Source organism: Capra hircus, chromosome 20 (assembly GCF_001704415.2).
Source record: "Capra hircus breed San Clemente chromosome 20, ASM170441v1, whole genome shotgun sequence".
Taxonomy (NCBI): domain Eukaryota; kingdom Metazoa; phylum Chordata; class Mammalia; order Artiodactyla; family Bovidae; genus Capra; species Capra hircus.
The window spans coordinates 31187740-31203834 of NC_030827.1; the positions used below are offsets into that span (position 1 = coordinate 31187740).

Sequence of the window (16095 nt, forward strand, 5' to 3'; positions counted from 1 at the left end):
GTAAAATGAAAGGGACTGTACCAACTGAGAATAAAGAAGGAACTCACATTAGCTCAGGAACGTCTGCTGAGCTACTGCTGCATACAAGGCTCCGTGGTAAGCACCGTCCATGGCAGAGATAAGCTAGGCACTCTGGCGGCACAGGTAGATGGGGCAACGGCAGGGCAGCGAGCTGAGCACTGCTGGCATTCAAGCCACGGGCAAATGCTACAAATGCAGGGGTTAAAGAAAGTGTTTACTCCAGGGTCGGGCACAGCAGAAACTATGGAGTTTAACTACTGGGCTCAGTAGGACTCCAAAAGGCAGAGAAGGGCAGGGACAGCATTCTCAAGAGAAGGAACAATATGTTTAAGGCCTGAAAGTCCTTGGCCTCTTGGTGCAGATCACAACAGCCAGCATGATTGAAATCAGGCCCAGGGAGCATGAAATTAGTTTAACATGAGGCCCCAAAGCTAAACCGGGACTAGAAACTGAAAGGCAACAAACACTTAACCAAGGGGTGCAAAATTTAGAGCACAGTTAAGGGTGGGGTTGGGGAGGGAGGGGATGTGCTCCAGTCCTGATGACTTTAGATGCCTTTATCTAACATGAGCAGTCCAAGTTACTGTCCTTATTAAACAAAATCCCAGGCTTTCTGGTACCATTACAAAATGAGGACAGGACCTGAGGTGGGGAAATGGGGAACAGGAGTGTCAAGTGACCCTGCGATGCTCATGCTTTGCAAGCGGGTGGCCATCAGGAAAGGTCCTAAATGGAGAAGGCTATTTCCATCAGGGTGGATTTACTGTGTGCCCCATGGCACTCCTAAGTGTCTCAGGAATTTAGGCAAAATCTGCTTAAACAGTCAGTGCTAAACCACAGCAATTCCTCCTCACCTGGCCCCTATAAGTCCAAACTTACCAATCAGATTTTCAATCTGATTCAGTCTCTTCCTGATTAAACATTCCAAGTCTATGAAGAGTCTCTCTAGGTACTTTTTAATGATGACCCTAAAGGTCACAAGAAGGTTGGGAGCGCTCCCTGGTGGGTACAGAACCACAAACTGACACTCTCCACTAGGCCCTCTCTTGAAGTTACCTGCCATTAAGTTAAATGCTAGCCCTCATCCATCGCCCAGCCCAACTGAGAGGATCTAGAGGATGGTATAAGATACCAGACAGCATAAACCAGATGTCCATTGACAGATGAATAGATAAAGAAACTGTGGTACATAAATACAATGGAATGCTACTTAGCCATAAAAAGGAATGCATTTGAGTCAGTTCTAATGAGGTGGATGAACTTCAAAGTGAAGTCAGAAATAGAAAAACAAATATCATATATTAACACATATATATAGAACCTAGGGGCTTCCCTGGAAGCTCAGCTGATAAAGAATCTGCCTGCAATGCAGGAGACTGAGGTTGATTCCTGAGTTGGGAAGCTCCCCTGGAGAAGGGATAGGCTACCCACTCCAGTATTCCTGGGCTTCCCTGGTGGCTCAGATAGTAAAGAATCCACCTGCAATGCAAGAGACCTGGGTTCAGTCCCTGGGTTGGGAAGATCACCTAGAGGAGGGCATCACAACCCACTCCAGTATTCTTGCCTGGAGAATCCTCATGGACAGAGGAGACTTGCAGGATACAGTCAGTCCATGGGGTCGCAAAGAGTCGGACACGACTGAGCAACTAAGCACAACACAGCATGGAATCTAGAAAGACTGATAATCTATTCATAGGGCAGCAATGGAGACGCAGACACAGAGAAAAGACTATGGACATGGGTGGAGGGGAGGAAGGAGAGGATGAGATGAATGGAGAAAGTAGCGTGGAAACATATACACTACCATATGTAAAACAGCCAATGAAAACTTGCAGTATGAATCAGGGAACTCAAACCGAGGCTCTCTAACAACCTAGAGGGGTGGGAAAGAGACGGGGGTGGGAGGAAGATTCAAGAGGGAGGGGACATATGTGTACCTGTGGCTAATTCATGTTGATGTATGCCAGAAATGAAACCTATATTGTAAAGCAATTATCCTTCAATTAAAAATAAACTAAAAAAAATAAAAGCTAGCAGGCAGCATAATAAGCAGCTAGTTATAGAAACATCTCATTCTACCTACGATCCTCCTAACTACAATGTAATTGTGTGTCCAAGCCCACTGACTAATGTGCGCCTAGGAAGAATGAAAATTTACCCACTCGGCATGATTGCTGCCTGAAGCAAGCTAACTGCCCATGCTCCTCTCTTAATGTTCTTATCCTGGCCAGGTCTTCAGCACAGCCGCGAGGATCTCTGTTTAAGGAATTGCTACTTGGGGAACCTCTGACATTTGACTTAATCCCCTTTGGATCCACTCAAGGAAAACTTCAGAACAACTTATGCTCCAGCAGTCTTTCAGAAACGAGACATACACCGTCAGGTGACCCATGCAAAGGCTTGGGACAAACATCAATAAGGGTATAATGCCAAGGACACTATTTTTCACAGGGCACGTGGACCTTTATATAACCTCTTCAATCTTTTTTTTTTTTTAATGCTCATACTTTCAAGTTTCAGTCCCCTAGGGATGTGAAAGATCTGTAGAAGACCATCTTCCTTATAATATTTGAATAGCTTTTCTCTTTTGGAGGGCTTACCAAAAAAAGTAACAGGAAAGTCCTTTTCAGATCAGTCTTATGAGTGCAAGCTCAGGTCAGTGGCACTGGTCAAGGACATTGTACAGGTTTAAAGTGCTCTGAGCAGGTTGCTTCAGAAAAGACTGGAAACAGGAAAGGCTCAGCAAAACAGACTCATAAAACTTCCTCAACAACTTCTTTTTGTATAGTATAGTTATATTATATTACACTATCATATAATTTGACCTGTTGCTAAAGTACACTTACTACTAACTATTGATATTTTTTTTTTAATGAGAGGTTAAAGTCAAGTCACCTCTTCATATCCCCTTTTTTAGGTTAAAAAAAATACCCTATGTGGGGTAGGCCCGGAAAGTCCAAATGTGTTTTATACAAGAAGTCTTGAGTTCTATCACTTACTTAAAGCTTTACAATCAATAATAATTCTATGCTGTGCAGTAGAAACTAACATAACATTGTAAAGCAACCATACTCCAACAAAAATTTTTTTAAATAATAATGATAATTCTAAGCACTATGCCCAAATTATCCTCAGTTCTTTATAAAGAATATGGCTTCACTAAACTATCAGCTTCAAAGCCTCCCCATTTTACTGCATGAGTAAATGCTTTAGCACCCTCTACTGGCCACTTGTTATATCTAATCAGCTCCTAACTCCTCTGGCCAGTAGGCTTCTAACCTTTCAAAGGTCACATGGTGGCTACAGCAAAGGCTACCTCACCTCCTTCAAAACCAACTGTGTAAGAGCTGAGCCAGCAGCCGCCGCCACGAAAGGAGAGGACGAGCCCTAAAGTGCTCTCCTGCCACAGCCTGTCCACGAGTTCTACTGTCGCTAGCAGATTCCACAAATAGCAGCCGGGGCTCCTGCCTTGCCTGGTCTGCACCTATCTCCACTAACCAACCCCAGTCTCATTTCCACACACAGATTCCTCTAGGGGCTGAGCCCAGATCACCTTCCCGCTATCTGCTCCATCCAGCCAGCTCCAGGGGGATGGAGGTACCTGGAGAGAGCGGCTCACCTATCAGGTACCACGTGGGTAAACAGAGGACATAACGGAGAGCCTGGGAGGCACAATTTCCCCACAAGCTCATAGATGTGACCCCAATCAATCTCCTGCTGTTAGGTGTATATTAGCCAGATTTGACAGGGGCACAGGGAGGAGTGCCAGAAGAGAACTTCCCATTTCCTATAACCTCATGGCAAAGCAGCTTCCCCTAATCCTCCACAGTCCCCTAGAGCAAGCGACGCTCCTTTAGTAGGTTCAAACACAAGTAACCTGAACTTGTAAGCTCTCATTATCTGGCCCACTTTCTTTTGGAAAGGGAAAAAAATTAGAGTCAGCTTGGTATTCATTATTCAATAACAGAAGGAAAGGACAGGAGAGCAAGTAGCAATAAAAAAGAGGGAGTCTCTTCATGCCCAAATCTTGCTAGATCAAGCTACTGTGTACTATTTACTACTGATAAATGCTGGCTGCTTTGATATCAATCATCTATTGAGTGAAAAACATTCTTTAGAAGAAGATACCGTAAAGGACTTAAGTGATTCCTTCCATCAAAGAGCTCACAATTTGGGTGCAAAGACCAAACACTTCAAAGGAAGTAATTAGAACATGACAAAGTATCATATCCTTCAGTAAAAATATATATATACTGGAAATTCCATAAATACATACATATAAAGCCCCTCTCTTTTTCTCTCATGTATAGAAAAACAATCATCAAGATATTAATAATGGTCATCTCTGGCAGAACTTTCAATCTATGCTTTTTTCCTTCATATTTTTTAGTACTGTTTGGATTTCCTATAATAGAAATGTAGTATCTTAACAAAGACAACAGAAGTAAATTAAAAACCAATTTTTCAAGGATGTAAACAGAGGAAACTGCTTATAAATCTAATATTGTACATAATCTGTAAACACAGATAAAAATATAAAATACATCACATCATGAATGACCATTTTTCTCCAGGGGCCACGGTGATTTTGCCTTTTCTGCCTTTCATGTGCTTTCTTATTTTCTAGAAGTAAATCAGTCTTTATTTGAATCCTGATGTTAAACTCATTCTCATTTTAAAATATCATTCATAAAGGTGCTTTACCAATAACCCCGATGTAATGACACACCTGGAATAAGCGCTGTGCTGATAAGGATGTCCACCTCCTTACACTGTTGAGCAAAGAGCTTCATTTCGGCCTCAATGAACTCTTTGGACATCTCCTTTGCGTATCCTCCTTGTCCCTCACCAGATTCCTTCAAATCCACCTCCAAGGGCTCAGCACCCAAAGACTTAAACTGCTCCAAAGCTGCGGCCCTGGTGATTATTGAAGGGGAAGCAGCAGTTATTTCAGGTCCTTAATACAGAAATTAAGATCATCATTTACAGAACTTATTTACAAAACAGAAACAGACTCACAGACTCAACAGAACAAACTTATGATTGCGAGCGGGGAAGGGGTAGTTAGGGAGTTTGGGATGGACATGTATACACTGCTATATTTAAGATGGATAACCAACAAGGTCCTACTGTATAACACAGGGAACTCTGCTCAATGTTATGTGGCAACCTGGATGGGAGGGGAGTTTGGGGAGAATGAATACATGTATACCTATGGCTGAGTCCCTTTGCTGTCTACCTGATACTAACACATTGTTAACAGACTATACTCCAATACAAAATAAAATGTTAAGAAAAAAAGGTCATTTATATACGCATTGTTAAGAAAACTATAAATTCAAAAGTGGACATCCCTTCTTTTGAGACCTCTGACCAGACTGTTTCCATTTTTTTCTAAAGACAGGTAACACTTTTATGATATTTTTTCCTAGGGGGAAAAAAAAAACTATAGGAAATTCTACTAACTTAGTTAACTAAATCACTTAGTTAAGTCACAAAAGGAATTTCACTACTGCCAACTCTAGTTATCAATTTGGTTTCTTAACAGAGGTCCCACTGTCAGTGATGAAGTGAGATCTGACCAACATTCAGATTTGACATCAGTCAAATCACTTGTAAACATTGCGACTTATGGGGACTTTGACCACATAAAGGACTCTTTTACTTAGAAATATTGTTACAAAGTGATTTTTGCCCCTAGTCCTCACTAAACTGTGTTTGAGAAAAGCAATCTATAAATGGCATAAATGGTAACATGTGAAGAACCAACACAATTAACTTACGTAAAAATATATTCGGGTTAAAAATAAACACTAGCCAAGTTCTATGTACTAGCTGGAAAACCAAAGCCAATAAAGCTCTCAGGTCTAGTGTGTTTAACTCACCATATCCAGTCCACTACAGTGAATCCCAATCTCCCTAACGACAACAATCACTCCAAGTACTTGTTAAAAATTCAAATTGCCAAGCTCCTCTCCAGACCCACTGAAATTACAATCTCCAGCAGAGGTACCAGAATCTCTATTTTTAGCAAGAGCTGCAGGTCATTCTTATCATCAGGGAAATTTGGGAAACAGTAGCGGTCTAAGCCCTTCAGCCGCATGATAACCGCCATGGTCAGGGAGAGGACACAAAGGTAGGATGTAGAAGGCAGGGCAGAAAAGGAAACTCATGGGTGGACGTGAGCTTCTCTCCATTTCTGCCAGCTTGAACAAAGACGCTCATACCTCAGCCAAAGCTGACAACGGCAGAGAGGAGAGACAGAAAGACCCTGGTCCTGGATGGCCCTGATGGGTGATAAGCTGCTGCCTCTAGTGTGAAAACGGAGTCCTTCCCCCAGATTTTCACTTCGGAGATAAAATACATTATCTTTTGAATTACTTTTGGCCAAGCAGCATGCAGGATCTTAATTCCCCAACAGGGATCAAACCCAAGCCCCCTGCAGTGGAAATGTGGAGTCTTAACCACTGGACCACAGGGAAGTCCCAATAAGCCATTTTCTTACACTTTAAGAAAGTGACAGCGCTTCCCAGGTGGCTCAGTGGTAAAGAATCCACCTGCCAAGCAGGAAACGAGGGTTCAGTCCCTGGTTCAAGAAGATCCCCTGGAGGAGGCAAGGGCAACCCACTCCAGTATTCTTACCTGGAAAATTCCATGGACAGAAGGAGCCTGGCAGGCTACAGTCCATAGGACTGCAATAGAGTCAAACATGACTAAGTGACTAAACAACAACAAAAAAATGTGTTCTGAAATGAACATTTTTTTTCATTTTTTTTTATTGGAGTATAATTGCTTTACAATGTTGTGTCAGTTTCTGCTCTACACTGAAGTGAACCAGCTATATATATATACATGTATTCCTTCCCTGTTGGACCTCCCTCCCTACTCCCGCCACATCCCACCCCTCTAGGTCATCACAGAGCTCCAAGCCGAGCTCTCTGTGCTATATAGCAGCCTGAAATGAAGAACAATTTTAATCAAACTTCTTTTAAAGAAATCCTAGGAAAATGGTGATGTGTCTGCTTTAAAGAAATATGCACTGGACATAATCAAGTACTTTCCTCTGGGGGCTCTAATGCTGCCCAATCAACTTCACCTGCTTCCTTCCTTCAATGCAGAGCATGCCTCTCAACCCCCCACCCTTCACTCCCCCTATTGCTCTCCAAGATGTTGCCCATACTACTCCCCTTCTTTGAACTCACAACACCTTTTTTCAAACCCTACCTAGTGCCTAAACACATTTCAAGCAGAAATAAAACACAGTGGAGAAACACGTTAGAAAGTCAGGAGAGAGATTAGCAAACCCTGCTAATCTGGTCCCATTGCTAATCTACGTGAAAATACAAGTCTGAGTGTGAGTTGTTTTTTAGTTTTTTTGTTTTTAAATAATCTCTGCTGTACTGGGTCTGGGTCCTTAAATTTTTTCCCCACTAAGTAATACATTTTCACTTTGAGTAAACTGTGAAAAAGCGGAAATATTTTTAAATGGAAAGAAGTCATAAAACAGTTTCAATGTACTACTTCGGTTTATAAATTCTAAGGAAAACATAATATTCACCTGAAGCAAAATGTTTTTACCTTAAAGCAATCACTAGTATAGCACTCACCTTGTATCAAATCCCCTAACAATGGCACCCATGGACTTGGCTGCACCTGCAGAAGCCAGCCCAGCAACACCACCACCAACTATCAGAATCTAGGAGAGAAAATAGAACCCACATGTTTTAAATAAAGTTGATGATCAACTGATTATCTAAAATCATCAGCCAGTAACTCTCAGGGCCAGGTATCACACTTAGCATCCACTATTACACCCAGTGGTGCTGGTAATGATATTCAGTCCTCAAAAAATGTACTGAGTGGATAGACTATCCTTTAACTGGACCACCACTGTTTTTAAAAAGTTTAAAATAGGGTTTCCCTGGTGGTCTAGTGGTTAAGAATCCACCTGCCAATGCAGGAGACATGGGTTTGATCCCTAGTCCAAGGAGATTCCACATGCCAAGGAACAACCAAGCCCTTGAGCCACAACCACTGAAGCCCATGAGCCCCATAGCCCGTGCTCCGCAATGAGAGAAGCCACTGCAATGAGAAGCCCACACACCGCAAAGAGAAACAGCTCCAGCTCACAACTAAAGAAAGCCCATGCAGAGTAACGAAGACTCAATACAGCCAAAATTAAATAAATCTTAAAAAACACCAATACAGTATCCTAACACGTATATATGGAATTTAGAAAGATGGTAATGATAACCCTGTATGCGAGACAGCAAAAGAGACACAGATGTTTAGAACAGACTTTTGGACTCTGTGGGAGAGGGAGAGGGTGGGATGATTTGGGAGAATGGCATTGAAACATGTATACTATCATGTAAGAAACGAATCGCCAGTCTATGTTCAATACAGGATACAGGATGCTTGGGGCTGGTGCACGGGGATGATCCAGAGAGATGATATGGGATGGGAGGTGGGAGGGGGGTTCAGGATTGGGAACTCATGTACACCCGTGGCTGATTCATGTCAATGTATGGCAAAACCAATACAGTATTGTAAAGCAAAATAAAGTAAAAATTAAATTAAAAAAAAATAAAAAATTAAATAAATCTTAAAAAAGAAAAAGTAAAGTTTAAAACAACTTCACTAAAATAGTGTGATACCCAGCATCTCACTGTAAAAGCTATATACAGCATCAGCAGTGTTGGGAATGTTAAAGACTGACAGGTTCTTCCCCACAATATCAAAGCTACTTCTAATAGAATCCCCAGTGTAATATTTCTTTATGCTCATAAAACATCAAAATAAGTTTCAGAGATGGGTACAACTTTGTGAAGTATCTAATCCTATTTTGAGCTCAAATGCTTCTACAAGGAAAAGAGGGAACCAGGTGCCCAACTTTGATCCATTGTGAATGATCTGTACCTGAAATCCAAACCAATGTAAATAATCCCTCTAACCAAGGCAGGACTGGAGCCAAGTAAATCAAAGAATTCCTCAGAAAGAGTCTCCTCATTCTAAGAAACAAGCTAAGAACAATGTTGTCTCTAGACTAGAATGGGCCTTCCAGAGAAAAGTCCCTATTATACTTCTCAGTCAATTGAAAGCAACTCCTTGTTCCTGCTAAAAAAAAAAGAGAGAGAGAGATACCCACAGATACAGAGAAGTTTATAAATTCCCACCCACCCATCATGCCCACTTCTTGCACCTCTTCGAGAAGACTAGGCTAGTGGAACTGTGCTCCAGTGACCTCTGGGCAGTGTTTTAGAGATCTCATTTATCAATCTTCATGGGAATGCTTTGTTTAAGGAGCAGAGGGGATTTACAGGAAGGGAGACAAAGAGGGACCAGAGGGAATAAGATGCTACTGGGCCCCAAGGCACCATCCCACTCCACACACCAAAGCCCAATCACTGGAAAGGAAGGGAAGGAGAAACAAAGAAGGAAGGAGGTAGGAAGGGAGAGAGAGAGAAAGAAAGAAAAAAGGAAAAAAAGAGGACTAGGCCAAGTTATCCTGAATCAAGAAATAACAAACGATCCCATAATTTAAAAGGCAGAATCTGTTCTCCAGAGAGGGAACAGGGGCTGGAAATGGAGTAAATACCTACTTATGAAGCCTCATAAAAATCCCCAAAATACAGGGTTCTGGGAGCTTCCAGGAGTAGGGCCCAAAGAGGGCACTGAGGCCCCACACCTGCCCTGCTCACCTCTCCCAACAGGATTTTCATCTCACCCTTTATCATATCCTTTCATAATAAACTGGTTAACAGGAAGTAAACTGTTTTCCTGAGTTCTGTGAGCAGCTCTAGAAATTAATCAAACCCAAGGAGAGGGGTTGGGAACCTCTGGTTTACAGCCCATCTGTCAGAAGTAGGTAGCAACTTAGACTTGTGACTGGCATCTGAGAGGTGAGGGCAGTCCTACGGGCCTGAGCCCTTAACCTGTGAGATGCGACGCTACCTCCAAGAAGACTGTGAGAATTCAGTGAAACCGGAGGGTGCCCAGTTGGTGCCGGAGGATTGCCTAGGGTGGGGAAAATCCCCACAAATTTGGTAACAGGAAGTATCAGAAACATGAGGAAGAGTGGAGTTTTTCCAAAACAGTCCTAAATCAGACTTTCCTTCAACTGCAAGACAATCTGAATTCTGAAACAAGACCAAGAAGAGAGGACCCACGTCATCCAGCCCTGACCTACCTTTCCAGCATCATCTCAGATCACACTGCACCTCACTCACCACACCCCAAGACCAGAGGCCTCCTTCAGTCTCCTCGAGCACACTGCTCTCTTGGCCCAGAAGCCTGAACCTCTCTTTCTTTCTTCCCATCCTTGAGGTCCCAACTTAAATGCTACAGGCACTTTCCCCATCACCCTAACTACAGTAGCCTGCTCCCATTACCCACCCACCATACCATCCTGTTCATTTCCTCTCTCTATAAAAAAATCTTCTATATTTGTTTGATGGTTTATTTACTTCCTCTCTGTGGGCCCTACTAGAATGTAAGTTACATATGGGAGGGATTTTGTTTGTCTTGTTCATGCCATATTCCCAGCTCCTGCAACAGTGCCTGGCATGTCATAGCCATCAACCGATTGATTTTAGCTCATTCTAGACAAGTAAGAACACTCCATGTTTAAAGGAAACTCAAAATATTCATTCTACCCTGAAAAGGCCATCTATTATCTAATTCTTTGATATCAGGAAAGTGTTTGTGACATGTAACTAAAATCTCTTATGCTGCAGTTTAAATTCTCAGTAAAGTCACTTTTCCACCTTTTAAAAGCTGACTGATTCTCCTTCCTTTACTCCTCATCTTCTGTTTCACTTTTTAATCTTTTATAATCACAGCTTTCCTCTCAACTTTCATGTAATTCTAGAAAGGTTCTAACCAAAACTAAGTAGTGGATTGTGCATCAAAGCATTCAGCCAGTTTAAGAACAGCAGCCACTTCTGACCACCATGAGGACTAGACCTTTACTTATGATCCTAAGAAAGAAGTCCAGATGTAATCACTTTACATATTAGACCTCTGTGTTGTTTCTCTGTACCTTCTTGTTCAGTATTCTGGTCTCCACTTGGACCACTTGCCATCATCTTCACCTGCTTCACCTGGTCTGTTTTGGGGGATTTTTTTCGGCAAGGGGGGCTGATTTTTGTGGCCACACCACAAGGCATGAGGGATCTTAGTTCCTGACCAATCATCAAACCCTGCAGTGGAAACGTGACGCTTTAACCACAGGACCTCCAGGGAAGTCCCACCTGGTCTGTTTTTAAAGTAATATACTATATACTAGATTATATACTATATAATACATATACTACATAGTTATATACTAGATTTCTAGTATATATCCTAGTAGATATATACATGTATCTATTAGATATATATACTACATACTAAACATGTGTGCATGCTAAGTCACTTCAGTCGTGTCTGACTCTGTGTGACCCTATGGACTGCACCCTGCCAGGGTCCTCTGTCCATGGGATTCTTCAGGCAAGAATACTAGAGTGGGTTGCCATGCCCTCCTCCAGAGGATCTTCTCAACCCAGGGATTGAACTGGCATCTCTTAAGTCAACCTACATCGGCAGGTGGGTTCTTTACCACTTGCACCACCTGGGAAGCTATATACTAGGTACACTATGCAATATATTAGATATATATATCTACTAGTATATATACTAGAAATCTAGTATATAACTATATAGTGTATATATATATTATATAGTATATAATCCAGTACATAATTTATATATTATACTAGGTAGATTTATAGAGAGACTATATACACACTAGCATATATACTGCTGCTGCTGCTGCTAAGTCGCTTCAGTCGTGTCCGACTCTGTGCAACCCCATAGGGGCAGCCCACTAGGCTCTGCCATCCCTGGGATTCTCCAGGCAAGAACACTGGAATGGGTTGCCATTTCCTTCTCCAATGCATGAAAGTGAAAAGTGAAAGTGAAGTCGCTCAGTCGTGTCTGACTCTTAGAGACCCCATGGACTGCAGCCTACCAGGCTCCTTCCCCCATGGGATTTTCCAGGCAAGAGTACTGGAGTGGGTTGCCACTGCCTTCTCCGAGCATATATACTAGAGTTCTCAAAGCTGCTATTGTCTTCTTTTCATTTTTTTCAGATTTCTTTTGTGTGAGAGCTCTGGATTGATATTACAAAGTACTTAAGAGCAGGAAGCACCAAGTAGACCTATACTCCACAGAGTGTACTCTGCAGATAGATGACAATGTTTAAGGTCCTGTTTCCTATACTTTGCCAAAGTGCTTATACTGTCATTTAGGATATGTGGCCTTGAAGGTCACAGCATAATTGATTCTTTCACTTAGCCACCCTGACCTCTTATCTCCTGCTCCTCTCTGCTCTAAATATAGATTAAAGAAACCGCAGCTTCTCCCCCTGCCAAATACCCTGACTACACTACCTGTAGTGTAGTCCTGTCCTCTTGACCCAAAATTTGGCAAAAAGTGAGAAAACCAAGTCTTTCCCAAGCCAACATGTCACAATCACTGGGAAGTTGAGAGTTTGCTAAACGGTAGCACAGAGTTTTAAAAAAACTAGTAATAAGTCACCCAAATCCCTTTAAGAATTCAAGTTAGAAAGTAAAAAACAGAAAGGGGAAAAAAAAACCTTAGAACTTCCAGAAATGTCAAAAACTCTTTTTTTCCCAAGTAATCTTAAGCAACTTTCAGGCGCCACCATATATTACACGTGACACAAAAGTCATCCCTGTGACATTAATAGAGAACAAAAATTTTTAAATAACTGTATATATCCCTGCCTTTAATTAATTCATAGTATGAAGAAACATTAAAAGTTTAACCTACCTTAGCTGGAGGAACTTTTCCAGCAGCTGTGATCTGACCAGTAAAAAACCGTCCAAAATGATTTGCTGCTAGTACAACCGCCTTGTAACTTAGGAAAATAGACAAATAAGTGGATAAATAATTCTATAAAATTAAAGAACTTAAGCTTATGTGTCAAAATTATTAGAGAATAACAACTAAAATTTATATAGTAAGTACTATCTGTCAAAAACAGCTCTAGGTACTGCATATATACTTACTCCTTTAATCTTCACAACAACCCTATGGATAAATATAACTATAATCTTCATTTTACAGGTGAGGAAATTGAGGCATGGAGAGACAAAGAGACTTGACCGAGGTCCCTCAGCTATTAAATGGCAGAGCCAGACGTCTGACCCTAGCATCCTGCCTGCAGAGACACACTCTTACCCATGATGCTCTCTGACTTCATGATGAGCACTACAGAAAATTAGCTCAGATAAAACGAGAAGTAAAGGGAAGACAAGAAAATGCTAACAACCGTTTGCTTTGGCAGCTAGGACTCTAGGTACTTCAAACTTTGTTTTACTTTATCATCCAAATTTTCTTTGATGATTGTGTAGTATTTATATAATATGGGGAAAACATCTTTAAAATTAAAAAATGAGGTTGGCTATCTGTTCATACATAACAAAATTCCAACCTCATAACCAAAAACACTTCCCCTGATCTCTAATGGTTGGAAGTGTCCTATTTTGAGACAGCACGATCTCAATTCAAATCTGAGTTCTATCACTAACTAGTTTTGTGACCCCGGGCAAATTTCTTTAATTCTCTAATCTTTGGCTTCCTCATCTCTAAACTGGGGACAATAAGGGTCTCTTAAGAGTTGTTGTAAGGATTGAGTAAGATAATTCAGTAAAGCCCTTACCATAAAACCTATCACAATAAGTACTTGGCAAGTATGTTTTTAGCTAAAGAAACACTCTATACATCAAAAACTAGCAATTTATACCAAGTTTTCTTTCATAGGGTATTTTACACTAAATTACCTATTACATTAATTTCATTTTCACATTATTTTATACTTAAAAGGTACTTTTGCACACTCAGTAACAAACACTCTATCTTAACATTATAATACAAAAATCATAATCATAATGCAAGTATCCACCTACTAGCTGACAAAAAAACCTTTACCTGGTCATATTTTTGTAAAAAGATTATATAATGATTAATGCAAAAGCATATAATAGTTCCTACTATTACTTATAGCAAGAAAAAATATTTTAATGATTATATTACTTGTTAGTTCTGAATCCAAGTGATAAAAAGTTTCAGAGAGCAAAGATGATAAAGACTCAAAGGCCACTGGAAGAAATTAATTTTGATTAAAAGATTCAGTTGCTGTATTGGAAAAAAAAAAACAAAAATGAGATAGATTACACAGGAAATGTATAAGAAAACGTTGGTAGTGGGGAAAAAGTGATAAAAGTGGGCCTTTTTTGGAGGAGAGCAAAAAGGCTCAGATGAACACAGTGAACTAGAAGGAGCATGTCGTCACAGCAACACGCCTATGTGTGTGAGTTAGATAATGATTTATCACATATTGTACGGGTAAATATACTAGATGATTCATCTCTAACTACGCCTTTTGCATATATCAGCTCAGGACATAAGACAGTGATTCTTTAAAACTGTGTCCCTGGATCTCCAAAAGCTCACACTTCAGCCAACTCTTAGAGCATCATGGATGGGAAGGAAAACAGAGACAGTGTTTCTGGACACCCTTCTGTCCCTTAATTCAACTGAAGTGAAGTGTTAGTCGCTCAGTCATGTCCGACTCTTTGCGACCCCATAGACTATAGCCCTCCAGGCTCCTCTGTCCATGGGATTCACCAGCCAAGAATACTGGAGTGGGTTGCCATTTCCTTCTCCAGGGGAATCTTCCTGACCCAGGGATCAACCCCAGGTCTCCTGCATTGCAGGCAGATTCTTTTACTGTCTGAGCCACCAAGAAAGCATTAATTCAACTAAGGCCACTTGAATTACTGGATTTGTTTACATTCCCTCCTGTTTCATTTGCTCAACAGATTCTGCAGCTGAAAACCACTGACTGGGATAACCTTTCTCACATGTGCAAAGGAACACCATCCTTAAAACTTCACATTGTTCATTTCCTACATAAAGGTTTCCCTGAAGGCTCATATGGGAAAGAATCTGACTGCAATGCAAGAAACTGGGGTTCAATCCCTGGGTCAGGAAGATACCCTGGAGAAGGGAATATCTGCCCACTCCAGTATTCTTGCCCGGAAAATTCCATGGACAGAGGAACCTGGCCGACTACAGGCCATTCAGACACTACTGAGTGACACTTTCTTTCCTACATAAAATTTTAAGTCCCACACTGCATAACCTAACTCTTTCAGAAACTAAATAAATGTGACAAAAGTTTACTTTGTCTCTCTGCATTAATTCACATTACAAAAAAATCTTCAAACCATTTGTCATATTACATAAGGTAACAAAATGTGTTCTATTTGTCATTTTTGTTTAGCGCTTCTCTTTTACATCAAAAATGAACAGCTGGAATCCAGAGTAGAATCTGTGGCACATGTGATATGCTACATCTAAAATATGAAACCTAAGAAAACTTTCGGGCTCCTGGGTCAGCTGTAAAAGTCTTTATTCAGGTTATCTTTCTTTCTGCACTGTTTTATTTAAAAATTTTTTTCATTTGTTGGTGCCTCACTCATATTAGCAAGTTGTCACTATTAATAGTTTTCTGCTTAAAATCTAATTCAATTCGTTCCTTAGATAAGCTGATTTCATAAACATCATCTGATTTCCAGATTTTTCGCACTCTCCAGGCAGAGTCAGCAATATACTGCACTTACATAGTTATGCCTGTCCCTGCTCTGTGGCAGGCATAGGCACACATGACTGTTAGTCAGAGACACACTCCTCTGAGCTGAATGGGTCCTAGAATTCTTCTCAACGCAGCAGTCCAGGCACTAGATGGGGAATGCATTCAGGCCGGCGGGCAAATGAAGTTCATTGCCATCTTGGCCATAGTTAGCCTTCAGTTATCATGGGTTTTGACCTAAGATGAAACTTCCTCAAGTGCAGACATTTTCCCTATTAATTAAATAATTTATAAATTTCCCTAGGCAAAATCTAATTAAAGTGATCAATCTATCAATATGTATATATTAGATGGGACCATATGAAACTGCTAATATTCTACCATTTTTGACCCTATAACAACAGTAATTTATG

The 16095-nt window shown here is 40.9% G+C and overlaps 1 protein-coding gene across 4 annotated transcripts in view; it reads right to left on the bottom strand.

The window, feature by feature from the left end:
* NNT (nicotinamide nucleotide transhydrogenase) overlaps positions 1–16095 on the bottom strand; it is a 93943-nt gene that overhangs the window by 61901 nt on the left and 15947 nt on the right. For all 4 annotated transcript variants that reach the window (XM_005694731.3, XM_005694732.3, XM_013972774.2 and 1 more), the window contains exons 5-7: positions 12856–12943; positions 7629–7717; positions 4751–4938 (exon numbers count right to left, since the gene is read on the bottom strand). In XM_005694731.3, the coding sequence (XP_005694788.1) occupies positions 4751–4938; positions 7629–7717; positions 12856–12943 (365 nt within the window). The remainder of the gene's footprint in view (positions 1–4750; positions 4939–7628; positions 7718–12855; positions 12944–16095) is intronic.